At 38.8% G+C, this 22161-nt stretch overlaps 1 protein-coding gene across 6 annotated transcripts in view; it reads right to left on the bottom strand.

The window, feature by feature from the left end:
- Window positions 1-446: 446 nt before the first annotated feature.
- Window positions 447-22161, bottom strand: part of NEK10 (NIMA related kinase 10) — a 218795-nt gene continuing 197080 nt past the window's right edge. For all 6 annotated transcript variants that reach the window (XM_079114271.1, XM_079114272.1, XM_079114273.1 and 3 more), the window contains 4 exons: window positions 12199-12307; window positions 10162-10214; window positions 10024-10079; window positions 447-4444 (listed from right to left, as the gene is read on the bottom strand). In XM_079114271.1, the coding sequence (XP_078970397.1) occupies window positions 4396-4444; window positions 10024-10079; window positions 10162-10214; window positions 12199-12307 (267 nt within the window). In that variant the 3' untranslated portion in view covers window positions 447-4395. The remainder of the gene's footprint in view (window positions 4445-10023; window positions 10080-10161; window positions 10215-12198; window positions 12308-22161) is intronic.

Below are 22161 nucleotides of genomic sequence, written 5' to 3'. Positions count from 1 at the left end.
AAGTAGAACTAAATCTTGGGTCCAGAATATCATCTTATAGGTAACCTTCACAGTCTGATTTAAAGGTGTGGAAGCCTTAAAACATTTCTTTCTCTCGGTTGGTCATTTCTTATACAAACCTCTCTCAACTTAACTTGTGGAACATTTCTTCACATATTTGCAAAAGTTTCAAGCATCCACCCAGATTTCTTCATTGTTTGTCAAAATGGCCAGTTAGCCACAATTTTCTATAAAGATAAAAGCTTCTATTTTTGTTCAGGGGAAACAAAGGTAAGGTATCTCCAAATAACAACATTTAAATAATCGTCTACTTGGTATAACGTGCTTTTGTTGTTTCTAAACACAGTAGCTGGATAAAATCCAAAGAAAGCGTCATACTACAAAAAGAGAGAAAAGGGGCAGCTTCTTACTCTTAAGAGGAGTCGCATTCAGTTTCCATTATAAGAGGAGTTCATCTACATTCAGGATAAAAATCAATGAACTATATATATTTTAAAAATGTTATGTTATTAGTCAAATGCTGCATATGCATGGTTAAAAAAAAATCCAGCATACCCTCATCTACTGTGACTTTAGGGTGTGTTATCTTCATTTTTAACAACAATCACTGCTCATGGACCCACAGGACATGTAAGTTGGCAATATCCATCAGTCACCCCATCAAAATCATAAAATCTTGCCTGTCCTTCTGGCAAATCTTGAAATAACATCATAGCAGGACTATAACCATCCACAATAGTCACATTTACAATATGCAATTTAACTGTAATGACACGCATAAGAATGACTTTATCACAAAGTTTGTTTCCCTGAGACGTGTGTCTTCTATCGATATGAAAAACAGTATTCATGGGTAAGCATACATTAGCAGCACGTTTCAATTGGAAAAATAATCTATCCAGAATTTTGTCACTTTCCATTAGAGGATAATTAATACAATCTGAATGATATCATAAAGGTATGTATAAAATACACTTATCACATTTAGTTGTTGAACATGAAGCATTTCAGGCTTGGACAGAATTCCACCTAGGAGTCAAGTCCTAAGCTTTCCTTTCTTAGGAGCTCCTTGTAGCTACATCACCAGGGTACTGAGAAGCTATTTCATCCCCGATTGCTTTGCATTGCCTCTCCAGTTGATCTGATGCTCATGAATACCACCACAATACCCTCCCCAAAAAACAGAAAAACAAAAAGCAAAGACAAACAATAAATGTTCCTTCAGAAAAATTTTTCCTACCTTCAGACAGAAGCTGAAGGACTTCCGTAGGAAGTCAGCATATTTACTGTACCTGATTCTTCACCAGTCCCTCAACATACCCCCCAAAACAAGAAAGAAAAAGCAATAAACAAATTTTGCAACTTAGCAAATCAAAAAGAGCAATGTGGGTTCTATGCATATTAACACTGATAAAACTGACTGACCAATATTATTGTATTCACATATCTTAAATACCAGTGGAAATTAATTGATGAAATTGCTGGAATTGTACATAATCAACCAGTCCTGTGTTGCTTGTGAATATCAAAATTTCATAGTATTTAATGAGTTAGAGATGGAACCTATTTAGAACACCTTAATTCTTAATCGATTTTATCATTTAAGTATATTTTATAACAGTATTTCTTAGACTCTGTTTTAGAACACCCAGACTGGGCACAGGGCCCAGTTCCACACCAGCAGCTTTTCTCCAGGTTTCTCAGCATTAATCCCTAGGCAGTGGCCCCAAGTGTCCATGTCACTCAGTATTCTTGAGATCTCCATTTAAGGACTACACATGTGGAACAAGACAAAGTTAAAAACTAGCAAGCACATATCCTTGCTGCAGGCAGTTCCCTGAGAACGGAACATTTTGCTTTTAAAGAGCAAATTAAGGTTTCAAGCACAGACAATCAGATAGAGCTGGTGGATCAAAACATAATTAACAGAAGCATTTGTGTATCAAAAGTTATCTGAAGAGACTGATTCAAATTCTATCCCCTACAAGTATTTGGTCACTGGGAATTAGAGAGGGTTGATGAATTCACAGGGATTTCACTGCACAACAAATCATTAAAAATTATGTGAGAGAAAAAAAATTAAATGCAATCAAGAAGAGATTATGAGGCCTATTAAATGAACTCAAGTAACAACTTCTTTGCACCAGAAGATAGTACTATGGACCAAAGGAAATGACCATTCTTGCTTTATTGTGAGGGGAGAAGCTCTTTGGCTGAAGGATGGAATATGAGGATGTGGCTCTGTGAGCAAATGGTCCCCTTGTCCATGCCCAATATTCTTAGAGACCTGGTCATGCAACTGAGAAGATGTGAATGCAGTAATTGTGGTAGTTTAAGGGAAAATTCAAACAGAGCACATTCATTATTTTAGCAAAACAGTACATCTTGATCTGCATGGTTGATAAGCCTGAGACCCTGTTGAAAAAGACATTCGTTTGCCTATTTTTGTTTACTCTGACAGGCTTGTAGCATAATCAATGCCATTCTTGCGGCCTAAAAGAGAAACATTTTGCCCCTTTCTGATCAATAAAGTCAACTGTATGCATTCAAAAACACTTTAAATGAATCTTTTTTTTTCTTACCAAGGTGTGACTTCTGAATACTATTCCTTTCTAAACTGTGTTACATATATGGCCATTCAGTAAGAAATTACTCAAACTTTTACCCCACAGATTCTGTCACAATTAGAATTTATGCCCCTCTAGGTCTGTGCCTTCTGCAAGAAGAAGAAATGTGTCCCTTTCCATACATTAAAAGATTTCTAAAAATGATAGTAAAGAGTCACATTAGGTTGGAACAGAAAAATTTGCCTGGGCAAATTAGTAAAATTTGGATTTTCCATGTGAATTTCACATATGGGTGGAATTAGATTGAAAGCTAAAATTGAAAGCTTTTGTTACTGTATTTTTATCTACTATTTAAAATTATTTAGTTACTAATTTGGTTTAAGGAAAAAGAAAGATTCACTGGCAATTTACAAGGCATTACTGCATGATTAAAAGGCATTTGAACATAATTTAAGTGTTAAACATACTAATTGAAAAATAGTATAGATTTACATTAGGTGATTTTACATTTCATACAGAAAGGTCATATGGTGCTTCGACATCTGTAAATACACTGAACTAAAATTCTGTTAAATCATGCCAAAAATTATTATCAGTGCAATTAAAGATAACAGAACTCAAGTAAATAAAAAGTACAATTTCAGTTTCCAGATTACTAATTATATAGAGTGGATTGTTCTTTAAGTAGGTAGAAGTGCAGTTTGATTTGGCAATGAGGGATATCTTGACATTACAACAAAGTTCCAAGCCAGCTGCAGAGAGGGAGTTTTAGCTCAATAAGATTAGAAAAAATTCTCATCATAAATTCTTCCTACATAGAAAGGGGACACTGGCATTTTGATTTTTATTTCTGTGGACTGTTTCAATGAGTAGAGAAGAAATTTGCCTTTATTATATAACTTGTTTTCATTTCAAATTATCAAACAATAAACATTCATTTAAAATGCAGGTAGCTTTAGTAAAGGGGACTTAGAATAAGGAATATTGCATCTCTTTCATAGATTCAATGAACTCCTCAAAGTGCTCTAAAAACACTATAAGTTTGATTAGCAGCAAAACATTCGTCTAACCAAAACCTCCCTCCCTCTCCCAGATATATGTACATATATATATACACACCATATATCAATGCATTCTATTACTCTAACTTAAATCTGATGATTCGAGTTATATCCAGATGCTGTGCAAGGTTATAAATACTGTCTAAACTGTGTCATGGCTCAAGACCACTAGCACCCATGTGGTTGAGAGAAAACCAATTCTTTCATTTAAAAAAAAAAAAAATTCACATATTTTAAATTTCTTTTAAGATCAAAAAAAAAAAAATTGGAGGATACCATGAATCAATCACCCGATATATCATTCTGGGTTCTGTAGCTTTGTGTATCTAAAAATTTTTTTATATATATATATGAAAGGCTAGATGCCTTTAAACAGTTTCAGCAATCCTGAGTATAAAATGTTCCTTTGAAAAATACGCCTTTTTTTTTTTTTTTTTTTTTAACTCAGAGGCAAGTTCTGTGAGACAGGGCTCCCCCCAAACCCCACGCAGATGGCTTTTGCAGCATTTTCTTCCAGGGGCACACTGACAGCCCTATCGTCTTGTACATAATACGTACTTGGAATGGAGTCCCCCTAAGAGCTGTGGCTGTCATACGCCCCACACAGGACCTCCAGAAAAAAAGGTGCTGCTGGCCCCCATGGCATTTTGGTCTCTCCCCTTCCACACCCTTCTAGCAAAATCCAGTCCTCAGCATCTTGCAGTCGTGGCTGAAGTCCAGAACTTGACTACACTGGGAAAACCAAGTTCATTCCAAGTGCAATATTTTCATCTTTTGGTTGGGTGAGTCTTCGTCCCCCATGGATAGGAGTGATACCTAGAAGATTCCCAAAATAGAAAGAGTTCTGTGTGAACATAAATATTTCAGTTCACACATTCAGTTTCAAAAGCGGTAGCTCAGGCACATAAATAAATAAATCACAACAAATTAAAAAAAAAAAGACTATCAGGATGGGAACATTTATAAAAAGCTGTCTTTTACTGAAGTTCAGTGCTAACAGGGTCTTCCTCAAATTATGAATTTGGTAGGAACTAAAAATACTCTCTAGTGGAAAAATAAATGCCCATTCAAAGTAGCTTGTACATTTGAATGCTTTGTACATTAAAATGACTATTTTTACATGTTCAACAGTCATGAGAAAATAAAGAAATGCAAGCCAATTCAGTGCAGATTTTTTTCTCTTATATGTACTTCTCAATACATATTTCATTATTAAAAAAACACAATGTCAACATGCTTTTAAGTATATTCATAAAGAGGATAGGCTTGTCATCTACTCACAGAGCTCAAACGATAGTGAAATTAAAGCACATTAGTAAGACCAGGGCAAAGGACAGGTAGCAGATTATCAAAGAAAAGGAAATGGGTCAACAGCACTTCCCCATCAACCAGTCCTTAGCTAACACCTCCAGGGAAGGGGAAGGATCACAATTTCCAACACAAGCAACCACCCAACTTAGGCAGCTTTACTCCTGCCTTTTGGTCATGTCAGCAAGATAAGAGGAGGAAGGGGGCATGAGAAGAAAGGAAACCTAAAATCTATTAAGGTCAATAAAAACTCCCATGGGCACAATCTCTGGGGTCCCACCTCTCTGGAGGAGTTCCTGACCACCTCCAACACCCATTTCTGTCTCTTAAAATTTGCTTTCATCCTTGCTTTGGCATTTCTCAGGTGTTTAATCTTCAGTCCTGGGGGAATGAAGATCTGATCTTGATTTTCAAGACCAGTGTCACTAGGCTGTACCCTTCTGGTAAAACTAAGTGTTTATGTATGTAAAATATAATTAATCAGATGACCCTGGCAATGATCTGGAATAGGGCCTGCCTTGGAAACAGTTATGAGGCTGGCCAAGTCTGTTTGGGCTTTCTTTCATTTTCTTTACACTGCTTCTGCCTCTCAACTCAGTCCTCACTGCCCTTCTCCGAAGCCTCGAAAAAAGGAAATCCCTCATTTGGGTCAGGGGGGTCCTTACTGCTACTTCTGTGTCTATTACCATTTTCTTTTCCTAATGCAATATGTTGTACCTAAGATATTCTTTCTAACCAGCTGCCAAAGCAGTCTCCCCATCATTAATTTCAGCAGATCCTGAAATCTTCCCTAAAGATAGCTAATAGATAGATAATGACTTCTGTCTGAGACTTGCAGTCTGAGAAAGGTACCTCTTTATTCTTTTCCCTAACTACATATCAGCCCTACAATCTAAGCTGAAAAATGTGCCCTATCACCATACAGGGGCTTAATGGTTTAGAGACTGGCTGGATGATCTGTGGATAAGCTTAAATTGCAAATTTGAATGACAAAAGCTTTTCTGTAGGTTGTTCTCTCCAAATGGTGCTTAACCAGGTTGACCGAACAATGTTTTTTGATGATGATGACAAAAATAAGGGGTTGACAAAGACAATGTGAAGAACAGCACATTTGGGTAGACCCTGGTGGAGGAGTAAAACAGGGCTTCCCATTCCTTGTTTTTCTCAACTTGTGCTCCACAGAAATGAGGAGGAAAACTTTGAGTAAATAAACGTGGTCATCCGATGTCTTTCCTATAGGACTACTCAGGGCCTTTAATAGAGTAACGAGGGTCAGTGTTCTCCAAAGATGGAAACTTTTACACTCCAAGTTTCCAAGATATATTTGGTCGTGAAACTTTATTTTTCAGGGAATGTGTAATCTCTTTGGTAATATTGGTTTTTCCATGGAACCTATTTAGGAAAAGTACACTCCACTGATGCTAAATACAGAGCCTACATATTTCTATATGTCCTGTGACATTTAACGTTCTCCGCCTTTTGATTAAAAAGATCATGACGGCACCAGGTATTTTGATTTATATTTGGAGTCATGACTGCTTCTGGCTTGTAGATTATTAGGTACTTCTCAGGGAAACCTGAACTATTTCTTGAGAATTTATTTGGGTCACCTGAAAACTAGTGATGGTTTTGGACACACCACAGGCTCTTGCTTAATAGTGAACTGGAGTTTTCTCCCAAGATAAGTTCTACCGTTGCTATTAGAGTCCAAAAAAGGGAATATCATAGACTCGTGGATTTAAAAAAAAATTAATATCTATTTTTAACACATACTAAGTGTATATACGAATGTGGATATTTAAATGATTCACCTTCTTTTGGGGAATCTTTTAAGATTTTTGATGGCCTGCCCAACTTATGCTACTTGAAATTCACTGTTCAAATGGGCCTTCAACTATGAACAGATTTTTGCCTTTGTTATTAGTCATCTTATTATCTGTTCATCATAAGAAAATTTGCAACACCTTTTAAGAAAGAAATATATATCCAGAACTAGATTTTTTAAAAACTTAATGGGAGTAGAACTAAAAAAGAATAGTATATTTATTGGTTTTTTGTTATTATTTCAAAAAAGCCAATGTTTAAAGGAGAAAATAAGAGCTCTTAAAAGAACTTCCTTAAATTTGCACACCTCATTTTTCCTTACTAGTTAGTTGATTTTCTGCAAAAATATGAAGACATTTATTGCCCTTGACTGGAGTCGCTGAGGAAATGCAGATAAACTGACAAGTCACCTTTACCCCACTACAAGCCAAGGGCACTTGAAATAATAAGATGCTGAGTGTCGAGAACAGAGGCAATTGTGTTATCCACAGAAGCCTGGATAAAGTCAGCCCTCCCACAGGAAGGGAAAATCCAGAAAGCTCTCCAGGGATGGTGGAAGAAGAGTGGTTGTAGAGATGGTAAATTTCTATTAACAATACCTCTTTGGAAGATGAGAATTACTCATCATTTCTCTGCAGTTACAAATCACAACAGAACTAAATTTACAAAGGGTGTATTTTGGAAATATATTATCAAGATAAAAGAGCAAGTAGTTGAATAATCTTACGTGTGATTCATAAGAAAAATTCACTGAAATGGGAGAAGAAAAATAAACATTGATGACTGAACTAACCGCAAAAGAAAATCTAATTTCCTTGCAACCACTGTAACCAGATGATCTGGAGCCCTCTTTAATCATGGTTACTAGTTAACTTTGAGGGAGACTTCTGAAATAATGTAGATATGACCACAAAATAGTTTTACTAGCCAGTGCAGTGGCTCACACCCATAATCCCAGCTGCTTGGGAGGTTAAGGCAGGAGGATCTCAAGTTCAAGGTCAGCCTGGGCAACCTGTCTCAAAATATAAAATAAAAAGGACTGGGAATATAACTCTATGATAACAATGCTGAGCCACTTGAGCTGTGTGTGGGGATGCTTGCGATCAATCTGATGATTCAGCTATGAGCAGGTCCTTGGAAAGTCAAGAGACAGCTCAGCAGGGTAGATACTGCCTCTTGTCCATGCCACTTCAAAACATATTGGCTGAGGATATATAAAGAACTCAAAAAACTTAACACCAAAAAAAAAAAAAAAAAAAACAACAAAACAAAACAAATAACCCAATCAATAAATGGGCTAAGGAATTGAGTGGAAACTGCACAGAGACTTCACAGAAGATATACATTTGATCAACAAATATATGAAAAAATGTTCAACATCTCTAGTAATTAGAGAAATGCAAATCAAAACTACTCCAAGAAAGGCCCTGGGTTCAATCCCCAGCACCACAAAAAAAAAAAAAAAAAAAAAAAAAAAGAATACAATAAATGTTGATGAGGATGTGGGGGAAAAGGTATACTCATATATTATTGGTGGGATTGCAAATTGGTGCAACTGCTCTGAAAAGCAGTATGGAGATTCCTTAGGAAACTTGGAATGGAACCACCATTTGACCCAGCTATCCCACTCCTTGGTCTATACCCAAAGGACTTAAAATCTGCATACTACAGTGGCACAACCACATCAATGTTTATAGCAGCTCAGTTCATAATAACTGAACTGTGGAACCAACCCAGATGCTTTTCCAACAGATGAATGGATAAAGAAACTGTGGTATATATACATGATGGAATATTACTCAGCCTTAAAGAAGAATAAAATTATGGCATTTGCAGGTAAATGGATGGAGTTGGAGAATATCATGCTAAGTGAGATAAGCCATTCCCCAAAACCAAAGGCCAAATGTTTTCTCTGATAAGTGGATGCTGATACATAACAGAGTGGGTGTGAGAGGGTAAGGGAAGAATGGAGAAACTTTGGATTGTGTAGAGGGAAATGAGGGGAGGGGAGGGAGTCGGGGAAGGAGAGATGGTAGAATGAGACAAACATCATTACCCTATGTACATGTATGATTGCATGAATGGTGTGACTCTGCATCACGTATAGAGAAATGAAAAAGTTGTGCTCCATTTGTGTACAATGAGTCAAAATGCATTCTGCTCCCACATGTAACTAATTAGAACAAATAATTAAAAAAAAAAAAAAAAAAAAAAGAAAGAAAGAAAAAAGAAGTCCTGGCTGGATCCCCAGTGGCCAGTACCTGATCTCTTTCCTTGAGAATCTCTCTGGTCTCTACACCTTTCTTTGCCCACCTTAAAAAGACCAGAAACACAGGGAATCAATACTTCCTGGGAAAGGCCTCAAACAACAACTAGTGGAAACTGGAGAATAAATACGCCAACTCCCTCCCCTGAGAGTGGGAAAACTTGATGTCTGTGCTCCTTCCTCACTGGCTCTCAGATTTCCCCCTTGGGATTGAGCACCAGCCACCCACAATGGAAACCTGCTTGAAAATCAAACCTGGGTTAAACGACTTCTTTATCCCATACTAGCGTTTCCTGGAATCACCCCTCAAATAAACACTACTCAAACTGTTGCATCAACTCTGTGTCCAACAGCAAAACTACAGGAATTCAGGACTAGATGTAAATTGATAAAATGGAGTGTGTTTTAAGAGCACCAATAATGACTATATGAAGATAATACGCAGTCCCAGTAAACTGAAACCTCTTATTTAGAGCAAGCAAATGGCAATACATAAACACAGGGACAGCATATTACACTTTTCTACAAACCCATCTTAAATACACCTGAAGGGATTCTTTGTTTAGTTGCATTTCCCACCCCTAGCGTTCTGTGCAAATAATGGTAGATTTCAAAATGACAGAAACCTAAGTTTTTAGCTCTTTTATAGAATGAGACAAATATTTAATTTTAAAAATCTAGAAATGCTTTTCCACTCCATTATATCTATTATTCTTATATAAGTCATTTACTAGTATGTGATCACCTTTTGTTTCAACAGAGAACACAGGAGCTGTGTGTCCATACAAAAGATATGCAACATATATTTTATCCATGTTGGTATCTAGTCTAAGCAAAGATATTTTATATGAATGTTTAAAATAAAGTTTCAAAAAAAAAAAAAAAAACACCCCACTTCTGGTATTAAGGATAGAGAAATGAGATCTAAGGACAGAGAATGAGATCTTTTGATATCTCATTTCATCTTCCACATTTGCAATCAAACGCTAGATCTCACCTGTTAGAAGTAAAATTGTAATAACCACTTTCCTCTAGGACTTCTTCAATCACAGTCTAAAATTGAAAAAACAAATCAAGTTAGTATCAAATTAAAGCAACAAAAGAGAATCATTCAGAGGCACTGCAAAAACCTTACCTGCATCTGCTCATATGTTATTCCTTCCTCCAAATCAAAGCTGGTAGGTGGACCTGAAATAGATGAATTATAGGAAGTCTGGTCTTTGGTCTAATTTTCTTAGTTATACTTTATTGACAATTATGACTTGAAGCATGATGAAAACAGTTCAATTTCTTAATGATAAAGATGAGACTTAAAAGTAAATTCCTAAGTGTCTTGGTTTTTGATAGATTCTCTCTTTCTCTCTAATAACTGGCTGCTTTGGGTGTGGTCAGGATGAAATATAGAAAGATCTGGGAGCATTGATCACAGTGCAAACCAGTCAGTGAAATCAGGGCTGTGTGTGTCCACGTTCATGAGTCTGAACATGAACTACCTGATGGGTGAGTTTTCTGATTGAGAAACTCCCAACATCTACCAGGCAAGAAGAGTTCATATGTACTAGCAAGAAAATAAATTCTTATAGGGAGGCAGAGATAGTGAAAGACAACAAAGATCTGACTATTGCATTTGGCTGCCTGCGGGAAAATACATTCAGTGCCAGAGGACGTGTTTTGATGGTTGGTCTGAATATGATACACCAGTAGCACCTTAACCCACCCCATGCTGCCCAAAGCAGGGCTGACCAGTTTCTAGTTGAATTCATCAACACTGACTCGTGGAGACCTGGGAGCTCCCTGTCCCTTTGGAGGAAGAAGAGAGAACAGGCTGCAGTTGGAGGTGAGGTCTGAAGGTGTGAGTCCTTGCAGTTCCTTTTCAAAGCCAAGTTTAAAGGTGCTCCCCATGCCCTCCCCACAGCACCACAGCTCTGCTGCCTTTGCTCTTGCCAAGCCTGCTGTGACGAGGGTCAGGCCTGCTCCGCTCTGGGTGGAGCGCCCGGCTGCCCTGGGAGGAGTCGTCAGCTCAGTGTCAGGCTTCTGAGAGACTTCCATCAGAGTTCACCACGTCACAGTGGCTAATGGAAGGAAAGGCTTGGCCCGCGGATGAACTCGCCTGTCCTGGGAGAGGCTTTTAGAAGCAAATGACTCCACACATTTTATCTTGATCTTATGAACTTCTCAGGAACCATTAAAAAAGAAAACCTACCTGCACAGCAATTAGCTTTATCCCAGGAGTCTAAGACTTAGGGAAAGTCTGATAATTGATACATGAAATAATTTGCTTAGGTAACAACATAAGCACGACTAAAGTGAGCATTTTTCCAAGTGGAAGAGATGTCAAATCCCATTTTATGGTACGGGCTTCACTTTTGTCCACCCTGATGACTGATATAACTATGGTTCATCTAGATTCAAAAATTATTTGGGAGTTCTGAAACCTCAGGGTAGCCTGAGAAGAACTCTTCTTCAAATATGATAAGAAGAATTTACTTACACTGAGCCCCTAACTAATGGCCAGACACTTTTTTAAGTTTACTTGATCCTCACTACAACTCCACGACACAGGTATTACTTATTATTTTAAATTTCCATTTTGCAGGAAAGGATACTGAGGTTCAGAGAGCGTCCATAATTTGTTTGATGTCAGTTTCTAAATGGCTGAGCTGAGATTTGAATCTAGTCATCCAGGTTTGCAGAGTCTGGGCCTTTAATCCCTATGTCATATTACCTCCCTATGTGAAATTTATGCTAAGAGGGGAAAAAATTGAATATGTTTGATGTGGATTGTTCAAGTAAACTTCAAGTTTTTCTCCATTTTGAATACTTAAGCTTTCACTTTCTACTTTTTATCTCCCTGGATGCTTTGGGGTATTTTATTTCCCATCATTAGATAAGCAAGAAGAAACAGAAAGAAATAACAATTCTCCCTCACAGATTCTACTGTTTGTTCATGGTATTAATAAATGATCAAGGAAGCTGCCACAACTGAGTAAGATAAATCTCGGGGAATTTCTCCATTCCTACTATGTGTCCCTTTCCACAATAACCACAGATAGCAAAATAAGCTTTATTTTTTCTTTTCGGTTGAAGATGATATTTTAGGACAAGCTGTTGATCCAAATGATGTGATTTGTGTGTGTGTGAAATCCAGATTACCGGTGTTGATGACCATTACCTGTCAGGTCATTTGAGGACAGGCTGTTTCCACCCGATGAGTGACGTAATAAATGGTAATCTGCCGTAAAGAAGTTTGGCTCGATTGGTTCTGGAGATCCCTGAGATAACTGAAACAGAAAAAAGCAAACCTGCATCTTATTTTATACTCAGAAGCAAATGACAGGAGACCTCTGTATGGGGTTTTCCATTTCCCCATGTCTCTGTGTAGAAAATTTAGTGCTCTGTGGGTTTCAATCCCTTGCAAAGAGATAAACATCTTCCTTCCAATAGAACTTATAAATTGGAAGCGGGCAAATTACAGTGAAAGCAAGTTAGACAATTCCCTGGTCACATGAAAAAATACACTTTATAGCTTTATGAGAGCAAAATAAAAATGGATAGAAAAATAATGGCTTGGGCCTGGGACATCAAGATGTTATTTTTAATCAAGTGTAGGAGGAATAAACTCCAATTATTCAACAGAACAGTATGTTTAGTCCAAATCCCAGCCCTTTCTCATGTTTCTGCTTTGAATAAGGCCTTCTTGTTTGACCAAGACAAACAAGTTTCTTATTACATTTTGCTAAATTACTATTAATTAATGTTAATCTCCAAACATTAGTTCCTAACACTCTGAAGAAAAGAGTAATTCACCCAAAGACAGAATTTATTAAAGCTCCAATTGCTTAATGTCTTCCTACGAAGCTGACTTTTTAAAATAGAATTTTAGGCATTAATGTTTTCCAACTCCTATTACCTTTCATTTCAACCAGCACTTGGGATGACCCAATTTTAATATCTGAGTTGAGATATTTTTAAAATGTCAAATATCAATAAATCAGAAGCAAATGGCATAATGTGGACTATACAATAGTAATTACTTTGAATTCATACATTCTGATCACGAATTAAAATACATTCCTTGTTCAATCACTTGAGAAACCTGGTGGTAAATATTATAATTAAACAACATATGCCTACCCTACAACCCTGCAATCTCACCCTTCAGGATTTATGTAAGAGAAATCAGTATATATATACATCAAAAGACACGTACAAGAATGTTCATAGTGCCTTATTAATAATAACAAAAAATTGGAGAAATCCCAAATGTTCATGGATAGAAGAACAGATAGATATTCCACGACATGCTCATACAATTGAATTTGCAAAGCTATAACAAAGAACAAACTATAAATACTCAAAACATGAATGAACGTTGAACCAAAGAAGCCAGAAACAAGAGAATGCACAGCACGTGGCTTCAGTTTTATACATTTTCATAACCAGGTAAAACTAACCCATGGTGAGAGAAATCAGGATAATGATTACATTGTGACTGGGGATGTGGCTTAACCAGTAGGAGACCTCCGTGGGACTGGAAATATTCTATATATTGATCTGGATTCTATATAGTCACATGGGTGAACATATATAAATATGTATTTATACAAATGCCCATAAACTCATGGTGCTGGCTATATGTGTACATCATTATATGCATCTTGCATTTCATGCCTTAATGAAAATATTTCTTATAAGCAAGTGATAACTAGTCTACCATTTTACTTTGGATACTGTAAATACAAATCATTTATGTGTTTTCCAGTCTCCATGTTACCAAACACCTACAACATTAGAAGAAAAAAATGATTCCATTCTTTTTTATTCTTGGAATTTTATTTTCCTTACTTCACTTAGTAACCTATGTGTAATAGTACAAGCCTGTAAGATTGCAGCACACTCTAATGCAGGAGGATCTGACAGTCACACATTTACAAACTTTCTCCTCATGCTGCGGGGTGCCATGGAGGTCAGCCCTAAGCTTTCTGCATTCCCTTACCCAGCTAGCAGATCATTCTGGCTAAGCTTCTTAATATGTATTATGATGCTGAAAATAATTTCCTGGCATCACCTTTCACATGACCATAGGGATATCGCCCCTGTGGCTTAGCATAGGAATAATTTGGCTGCCTGAAATGTTCACCTTAATTACAGAAAGCTTATCCGATTTAATTATGAAGTATATATCTTGAAATCCTAAAGATTTCACATGCAAAAGATATTTAAAGCCCCAAAGGAAAGTATAGAAATGGTGACCAGGAGAGATCAACACTGCTATTTTATGACAAAAACAAGTTTTATTCATTGATTTTAAAGCTTAAAGAAAACGTTTTGTGAGGTTTCCCATCTTATGTCACATTAGCCATCTCCTTTAGCTTTGGAACTTCAATCCTCAGAGAAATGGGTCCATAAATAAAGGTAAGGACTAAAAGCCACTGGCCTTGTATTTGAACCCATGTACATTTATTTATTTATTTATTTATTTATTTATTTATTTATTTATTTATTTGCGGTGCTGGGGATTGAACCAGGGCCTTGTGCATGTGAGGCAAGCACTCTACCAACTGAGCTATCTCCCTAGCCCAAACTGAATGCAGACCTTAATGATCACGAACTATTTATTTTTATGCTAAGTGCTTCCCAGAACTTCTTTTTGTGCTTTACTTTCTAGAGGTAAGTATTATTGTAGCAAACATTTTGCCCTTCCTTGTGTATTGGTCAGTATGTTCCACATGATCTGAGCAGGATGCAGAAATGATCTGGCTTCTACTAGACCTGTACCCTGACTAGAAGAATAGGCTAATATTTGTGAAATGGGTGATATTAGAAATCATGAAGTGTGAAATGAGATGGTGAGTTCTAGACTTAAAAAGAGGAGACCACCAGGGTTTGCAGAGGTTTTGTAGAAGGAACATGGAAGCCAAGCCTGGAAGTGGGTGGGTGGAATGAAGGAAGCAAAGCTGGCTTTCCAGGTGAGTGGGCTCATACTAATGACACAATGATGAAAGGAAAATGGCATGAGTCCATTGTTATGGAGTTGTAGGGATTCAGGATGAAGAGGGGACGGGAAGTGACATTCATTAGTTCAGTGGATTTTTTTTTTTTAAGTCAACTATTATGTGCCAAACACAGATCCAAACAATGAAATAATTCAATGACAAGCAAGTTATACTCTGGGAGCTTGCTGCCTACTTAGTGGGAGGTGTGCCTGTGAAATATTTAGTTGAACATGTGTTAAATTGCAACTGTGCTGAATGCCTTGAAGGGCAGGTGTGTGGTTCGAGGAGGTGGTGATAGATTTGTCTTATCCAGGAAAGGCTCTCCCAAGGTGACACTTATGTCAAGCACTGATGCAATAAGTCAGAATGGAGTGGAAACAGCTTTACAGGCAGCAGGGGAAAGCATGATCGAAGACTGGAGAAAACAGCATGGCAGATATGCAAACTTCAGAAAGGGACTCGTGGCTGCTGTGGAGACCTCAAGGGGCACGAGCAGTATGTGATGGGGATGGAGAGAGAGGCAGGGGTTGGACCAAACGGGAGTGGGAATTCCATGGAGAGGATTTTTGTGTTTTATGTTATGAGCCTCCAAAGGTTTTTCTGTGATGCATGTGAATTTGTGTGTGTGTGTGTGTGTGTGTGTGTGTGTGAGCGGGGGGGGGAGGGAGGGCGGGGGAGATGGTCTGCTTTGAAAGAATCACCCTTGATGCAATGCAAAGAGCAGAGTGGTTGACTGGGGTTGGGAGAGCAGGTGAATGCAGACACACCACCAGCAGCACGAGGAGACTCGGCTAAATAAATGAGTGACTTAGGACTAAGTAATTAATCTAGCCTGGAAAGCTGGATCCCAGAGTTTAGATGATTGGTTCAGAAATTACTAACATTTTTGAGTCTGATAACAGAAAGCAAGTGTTAAAGAACTAACTTTAAGTCTGGCGAGATGGACTGGGGAACAAGGACATCTGTAAAGCAGCTGTGACACTAATGCAAGAGGGAAGGGTCAAGAACCTGGACCTAGGGAGAACCAAAGGAAGAAAGAATGTGGAAGAGCCAGTATTAATAGCAACAGCAGCACACTGCCAGTTAGTGATACGACATTCTAGACAAATTTGATATTGTATTTGGTTCTTACAACTATCCTCTAAAGCAAACACCAACCCCACTTTATAGATGAGGAAACAGAGAGGTAAAGTAATTTTCCCAAGGAGCATAGCTACTAGTAAGTGGCAGAACCAGGACCAGAACCTGGGCTGCCTACCACCAAAGGTCAAGCAGAACCACAAGTCCCAGCTGCTAATGACTTAAGGGACACAAAAAATACAGTGACTCAGTAGCAGAGAACTCACCTAGCCTGTGTGAGGTCCTGGTTTCACTCCCCACTACTGCAGAGAAATAAGTGTCTGAAAAATGAAGTGAAGCAGTTGAAAGAGACTCTGAGGTTTAAAGAGGGAGCAGAAGGCAAACTTGTGTTGCCAGTGTTACTGATGTGGACAGAGGAGGGGAGAACAAGGTGGTAAATCTAATCCTGGATGTGCCAGATGGCAAAGTAAATGTTCCCCAGGAGGTGGGAATAGGGAGGACACAGCAGAACACCTCTAAAGCAGTGGCCCCCACAGCAGGCCAGGGTGACAGTGTGGATCAGCGTCCTGCACCAGCATGCTCAAGTCCCTACTGCCCTGTGACCTTGCCCCCGCCAAATGACAGGTATACCTCCTGTATTTGGCACACATGCTGTTTGGAAGAATGTAGAAGACCATCTTCTGAACTGAAATAAAAGGTCTCTCCTGCTCTGAACAGACACCTACCGTTCTGAAGAACAAACCACAATCCTTGCTGTTTGGGGGAGGGGGTGCTTCACCCCCTCAGTCCTTCTTACTTTTTATTTTGAGATAGGGTCTTGCTAAGCTACCCATTCTGATCTTGAACTTGGAATCCTCCTGGCATCTCTGGGATTACAGGCATTCCCCACTGTGCCCAGTTGGTACACACTTTTGAACTAAGCAAGTCAAGTAAAGACATTCAAGAGAAGAGGCTGCATATCACTGTTCCCCTTCCTTCTCCTCCCCCTCCTCCATTGATTTTTAAGCAGGTATTAAGCAATTTCGGCACTTACTGATCAATAGAATATAGTACTTTTTAGACAGAACCTAAAACAGAAGAAAACAATGAGAAACTATAAATGTAATCGTTACTAAATTTCCCAAACGACATTTTCTTTCCCATATCATAAAATAAGGCTATCTGCTGCAGAACAACTACATAAATTACATGGGATCTAACGCAACCGAGGTAGAACTCTAGAAGAAATCAAGCCAAACATAAATGAAATTAGGTGCCAGCAGTGAGAAAATTCATAACATGCTCCGTCACTCTGCCCTCGCTGGTCCCTGGTCTCGTTTCCTTTAGGATTTCCTTGTCCTCTTTGACTGAACGGCATCATTATGAGACATAACATATCACCTAATTTTGTATCTTTTCTAACATACAGCTCCTATTAGCTTTTTATAGGTCACTTTGTTAACAAAAATGTCCAGTATTAATACTCGCTTATTTTCTTACACACACACACACACACACACACACACACACACCCCTGCATACACACTCACACGTTTTGTCCATCCTCAGCACCCCCACACACTCGAAGCCCCCACTGCTAATGAAAAGTAGCGCGATGTAGGGTCTTACATTCTCACCAAGAATTTTTGTATACCTAACAAAACTAAAAGAAGACTGCAAATCTACTGTTAATTACAACCAGGAGATTGTCCTCTGCAGACCCCAAATCAGATACTGACAGTGGGGTCAAGACAAAGAGGGAATGGGGGCACCACCCTGCCAGGCAAGAGAGCCCGGCTATCGGCCCTCCTCCACTTGGTCTAAACAGGTTAGTGCTGCACCCTGCTGATTTAGGATGCCTCCAAGGGCCCTGGCAAGGACTAGGCAAATATAAACCATGATTATTAAATGCATAAAGGGCCATCTAATTAATTCAGTCCAAGATGCTGAGCAATCTGCCTGCCTGGAAAAAAGCTGGAAAGCTGGAGTAAGGAAGTAAAGAACGTGCCAGCTGTTAAATCATGTAAACTTGACCTGCTGATCTGCACTGAAGTGGAGACCAAATTAGAAACTGAAGAGAAACATGGGGGAGGCCCATGTCTAGAGGAAGAAGTTCTGGATAATCTACCCCACACCACTGGAAGACTGGCACAGGGTTTTCTCTAGGCCTCCATATCAAAGGGTACTCGCTAGAATGGCAGCATCAGCAGCACTGGGGGGCGGGTAAAAACGCAGCATTGGAGACCCAGGATGCGAATGTATCCAGACAACTACTCTGGCCTATTTACAGACCATCGTTCTAACAAAAAGTCTCAAGACCTTTGGATATACCAGATGTTCTCGTGGACAGACACTATGTTTCTGTGCAACTCTGCTACTCAAAGTGTGGCCCTAGATGGGCAGCAGCACCATCTCCCCTCCTCCCCAGACCTACTGAATCACAACCCACACGTTAACAAGAGCCCCAGGTGACAGGTATGCAGAATAAAACATGAGAAATGCTGACCTTACCAGACTAATGATTTTCAACCTTGGCTGTACAAAGAAATCACCTGAGATTTAAAAACAAACCAATAACTGGATCCAATTTCTGGAGTTCCATCTCCCTGGGGGATTACGTGACGGAAGGGGCATGTGGCCTGAGTGTTGTTCTAAGAGCTCCAGGTAATTCTAGTAAGCGGCAAAATTTGAGAACTCCGATGAATGCCTAAATCGCTAACTGCTTCCCACCTGGGTCTCGATTGCTTTGTTTGTTTTAATCCTTGGTCCAAATGATGTTTGTAATTTAATGTTGTAATGTTTGGAATGTGATGTTTGTAATTGTAACACAATGGTTCTCAGCCCTAACTACATGTTAGAATCACACGGCTCCAGTTCCCGTTGTGCTTCTGAACAAATTTTTAAAAGCCACCTTCTTCCCCCAGAGGATGCAGCCCTTCATCCAGGTGGTTTTGGATAGGGCAGAACCACTCCAATTCCAAGTGGCAGGTTTGCCAGGAGAGCTGTTTTCAAAACACTCATTCCCAGGTATTGGGGTCTGGGAGGGACCTGGCATCAATACTTAGACAAACTAAATGCATGACGGTCTTTATTGCCAAAAAAGTATAACATTTACAAAAGTAGAGGGACAACATAATGAACTCCATGAATCCACCAACCAGCTTAAACAGGGCCCATCCTGCCTCATTTATATCTTCTCCATGTCCCGGGCTATGTAGGTCCTACACTCAGGAATTGGAAAAGGAATCCTTTACATCATAGTAGGCCACCCATAAAAAATTTCAGCAAGACACTTGAAAAAAAAATATGGAACTTTAAAAAAAAATAATCGGAATACAGCTATCCCAGCAGAAATTATTAATTCCTTAATAAAATTTACAAACCAATGTTTATATTTTCCTGATTATCTAAAAAAAATGTTTTTTTTTTATTAAAAATCATAAATTTACATAGGGCAATGTTGTTTGATTCATTCTGTTATTTATTTTTTTTCCCTTCCCTCCCACCAAAAATATGTGTTGAACTTCACAGTTCTTTTCTTTTAGGTCAGAAAAGAATAAGTGCATATATTGCAAGTGTTGATATTTTTCCTAAAATGTTTTAATCTTTATAGGCAATCCCTTCTCTTCCTTTCTCTTCTCTCCCCTCTTCCTCTTTCTCCACTCCTCTGCCATTACAATATATTTATTTTAAAGAAAAGATCAGTTTTCCTGCAGAATTTCCAAGTATGGATTTTGCTGATTATCCCCATGGTGTCATTTAATATGTTGTCTTGTCTCCTGTATTAGCTGCAAGTGGTAAGCTTGATCCAGAGCAGGGCTTGGTAAACAATTTTCTGTAAAGAGTTAGATAATAAAGATTTTGAGCTTAGAGGCCGTATGTCTCAGCTATGCTACTTTGCCTGTAATGCAAAAGTACCCATAGACAATATATAAGTGAATGCATATGATTGTATAAATAAAACTTTATTTGCAAACCAGGCAGTAGGCCACATTGGCTGACTTTGTATTTAGAGACTTGATCGAATGTAGAAGCAAACTTTCAGCAAGAAGACATAGTGTTGTACGTTTCCATCGGGTGGCATATAATGTCAGGTTGTCCCTGTTCTCATGATGTTAGCAGTCATTGGGGGATTGTATCTAGATCCATTCCTTCACCAGGGGTTGCATAACTATAATATTCTTTACTTCTTTGGCAGTTATTAGTAAGAACTTCCAGAATGAGAAACTTCCTCTCATCAACGATTTAGTTACCCCAAGATAGAATTAATAAAGGAAAGACAGAATACATTTGCAAACAATTTTTAAAATAATGAACTGAGTATTCTTTAGAAATAACAAATGAGAGATTTTCTTTTTCTTTTTAGTATCATTGTGAGCACTTGGCTTTACACATTATTTAATGATTTCCATCCATTTTGGTTCCTATTCTCATTGATACTCCAATTATCCCACACATAGGCAGTGGGAGTCTCTGCATGTGATACCCTCAGCTGTCCTCGATGACATGCTGTGTCAAGATACTCCAGTCTAATCCTGTGTCCTTCCTGCTCCAAGCCCTTAGGATCCCTGAGGAACTGTGGGCAGGAGTCCATTTTAGTTTATATATTAGAAAATATGCATTTTTAAAGATAAGATTTGTTGTGAATTTTTATTCCTTCCTAGTAATGCTGCCAATGCTAATTTGAATTGACCCCTTCTTCTGTTTCTTCTTTTACCCATGACGAAAATCTCAGTTCTCAAAGACACCTATGCAGTCACTCAGTTGCCTTATTGTCCCTGCAGTTCCAGCCAGGACTGAGCAACCTGTACTGAAGACCACCTTAGGTGAGTTATAAATAAGGAGCTTAATTTCCTAGGAAAGGGCTTTTGCGTTTTTGACTTTTCTATATATCCTGCTGTGTCTCAGGCCACTAATAAGCAGACATAATCAGCCCTCATTTTGCTCTCAACCTGGAGACATGGGGTTCCTGGTTTCAGGGAAAAGAGGAAAGTGAGAATCAAGGGTGTTTTATGTACTATCATCATTTAGTGCAGCCCTGATGTGGGGCGACTGGATCAGTCAAAGGCTAATTGGCCAATCCTCTAGGACTATACAGGAAATGAGAAATCCACTTCTGGAGAAAAACGATTGCAAGCGAAAGATTATACCAGAAAGTGGGGAACAGCTCACAATTCTTTCACTCAGATTTAGATGGGGGCAGGAGATCTTTCTACATTTATATGGAAATAAATGAATATGTTACATCAATATATATTTTAATCAAGAATTGAGCATATATAGAGTATCTCATACAAATATATAAATGATATGTTGTATAATCACTAATTAATTATACATTAAGGACTTGCTATATGCTGGGTACTACATAAAACCAGTCAAAGATGGGTAAGAAACACATACTCACTGCCTGTGGGGAAGAGAGAACTGACTGTAAGGTAGATTAAAAAAAAAAAAAAAAAAAAAAAAACACTACTTAAAACCTAAAAGTGAAAAAGTGATTCAGGCATAGTGGAAGGGGAGATCATCTCTGAATAGGAAAAATTATGGAAGGCTTTTATGGAGGAGCTGACGTAGTTCCATGGTGAAGAATTCAACACCCAGGCAAGGTTTCCTTAGCACACAGAAGTCAAGGTTGTCCCTCCAGGGGACAGAGCAAGAAGGCATACACCGTGGTGCTCCAGCCACCTTTGTGGGTGCTGGCTCCAGTGTGGGCAGCTGGGCAGCAGTGACTGAGCCCCGGCTGGAGCTGAGCATTCCCCTTTCCCAGCCCAAAGGTCCACACAGGGTATTCCACAAACTGCCACAAAAAGCTTATAGTATCAGAGAAGGGGACCCCTGCGATCTTCACAGGAGAGTTGACTCTGCCTTTAAATGAAGTTGAAAATAAACATACATCTACCCCCCCCCCGCCACAAGGTTCCCTCACTTGAGCTCTCCAAACACCTCCACCACCCTGTCAATCCCCATTTTTCTTCCCCAGACCAGGAGGGAGGGAAGTTAGTGAACGATGCTACCATGATGCAGAGGAAGAAAGCCCAGGTCTGTAGGGAGAGGGTGCAGTTTAACAAAAGGAAATC

Source organism: Sciurus vulgaris (assembly GCF_902686455.1).
Source record: "Sciurus vulgaris genome assembly, chromosome: 16".
Classification (NCBI taxonomy): domain Eukaryota; kingdom Metazoa; phylum Chordata; class Mammalia; order Rodentia; family Sciuridae; genus Sciurus; species Sciurus vulgaris.
This window is presented reverse-complemented; position numbering and strand designations above follow the sequence as displayed.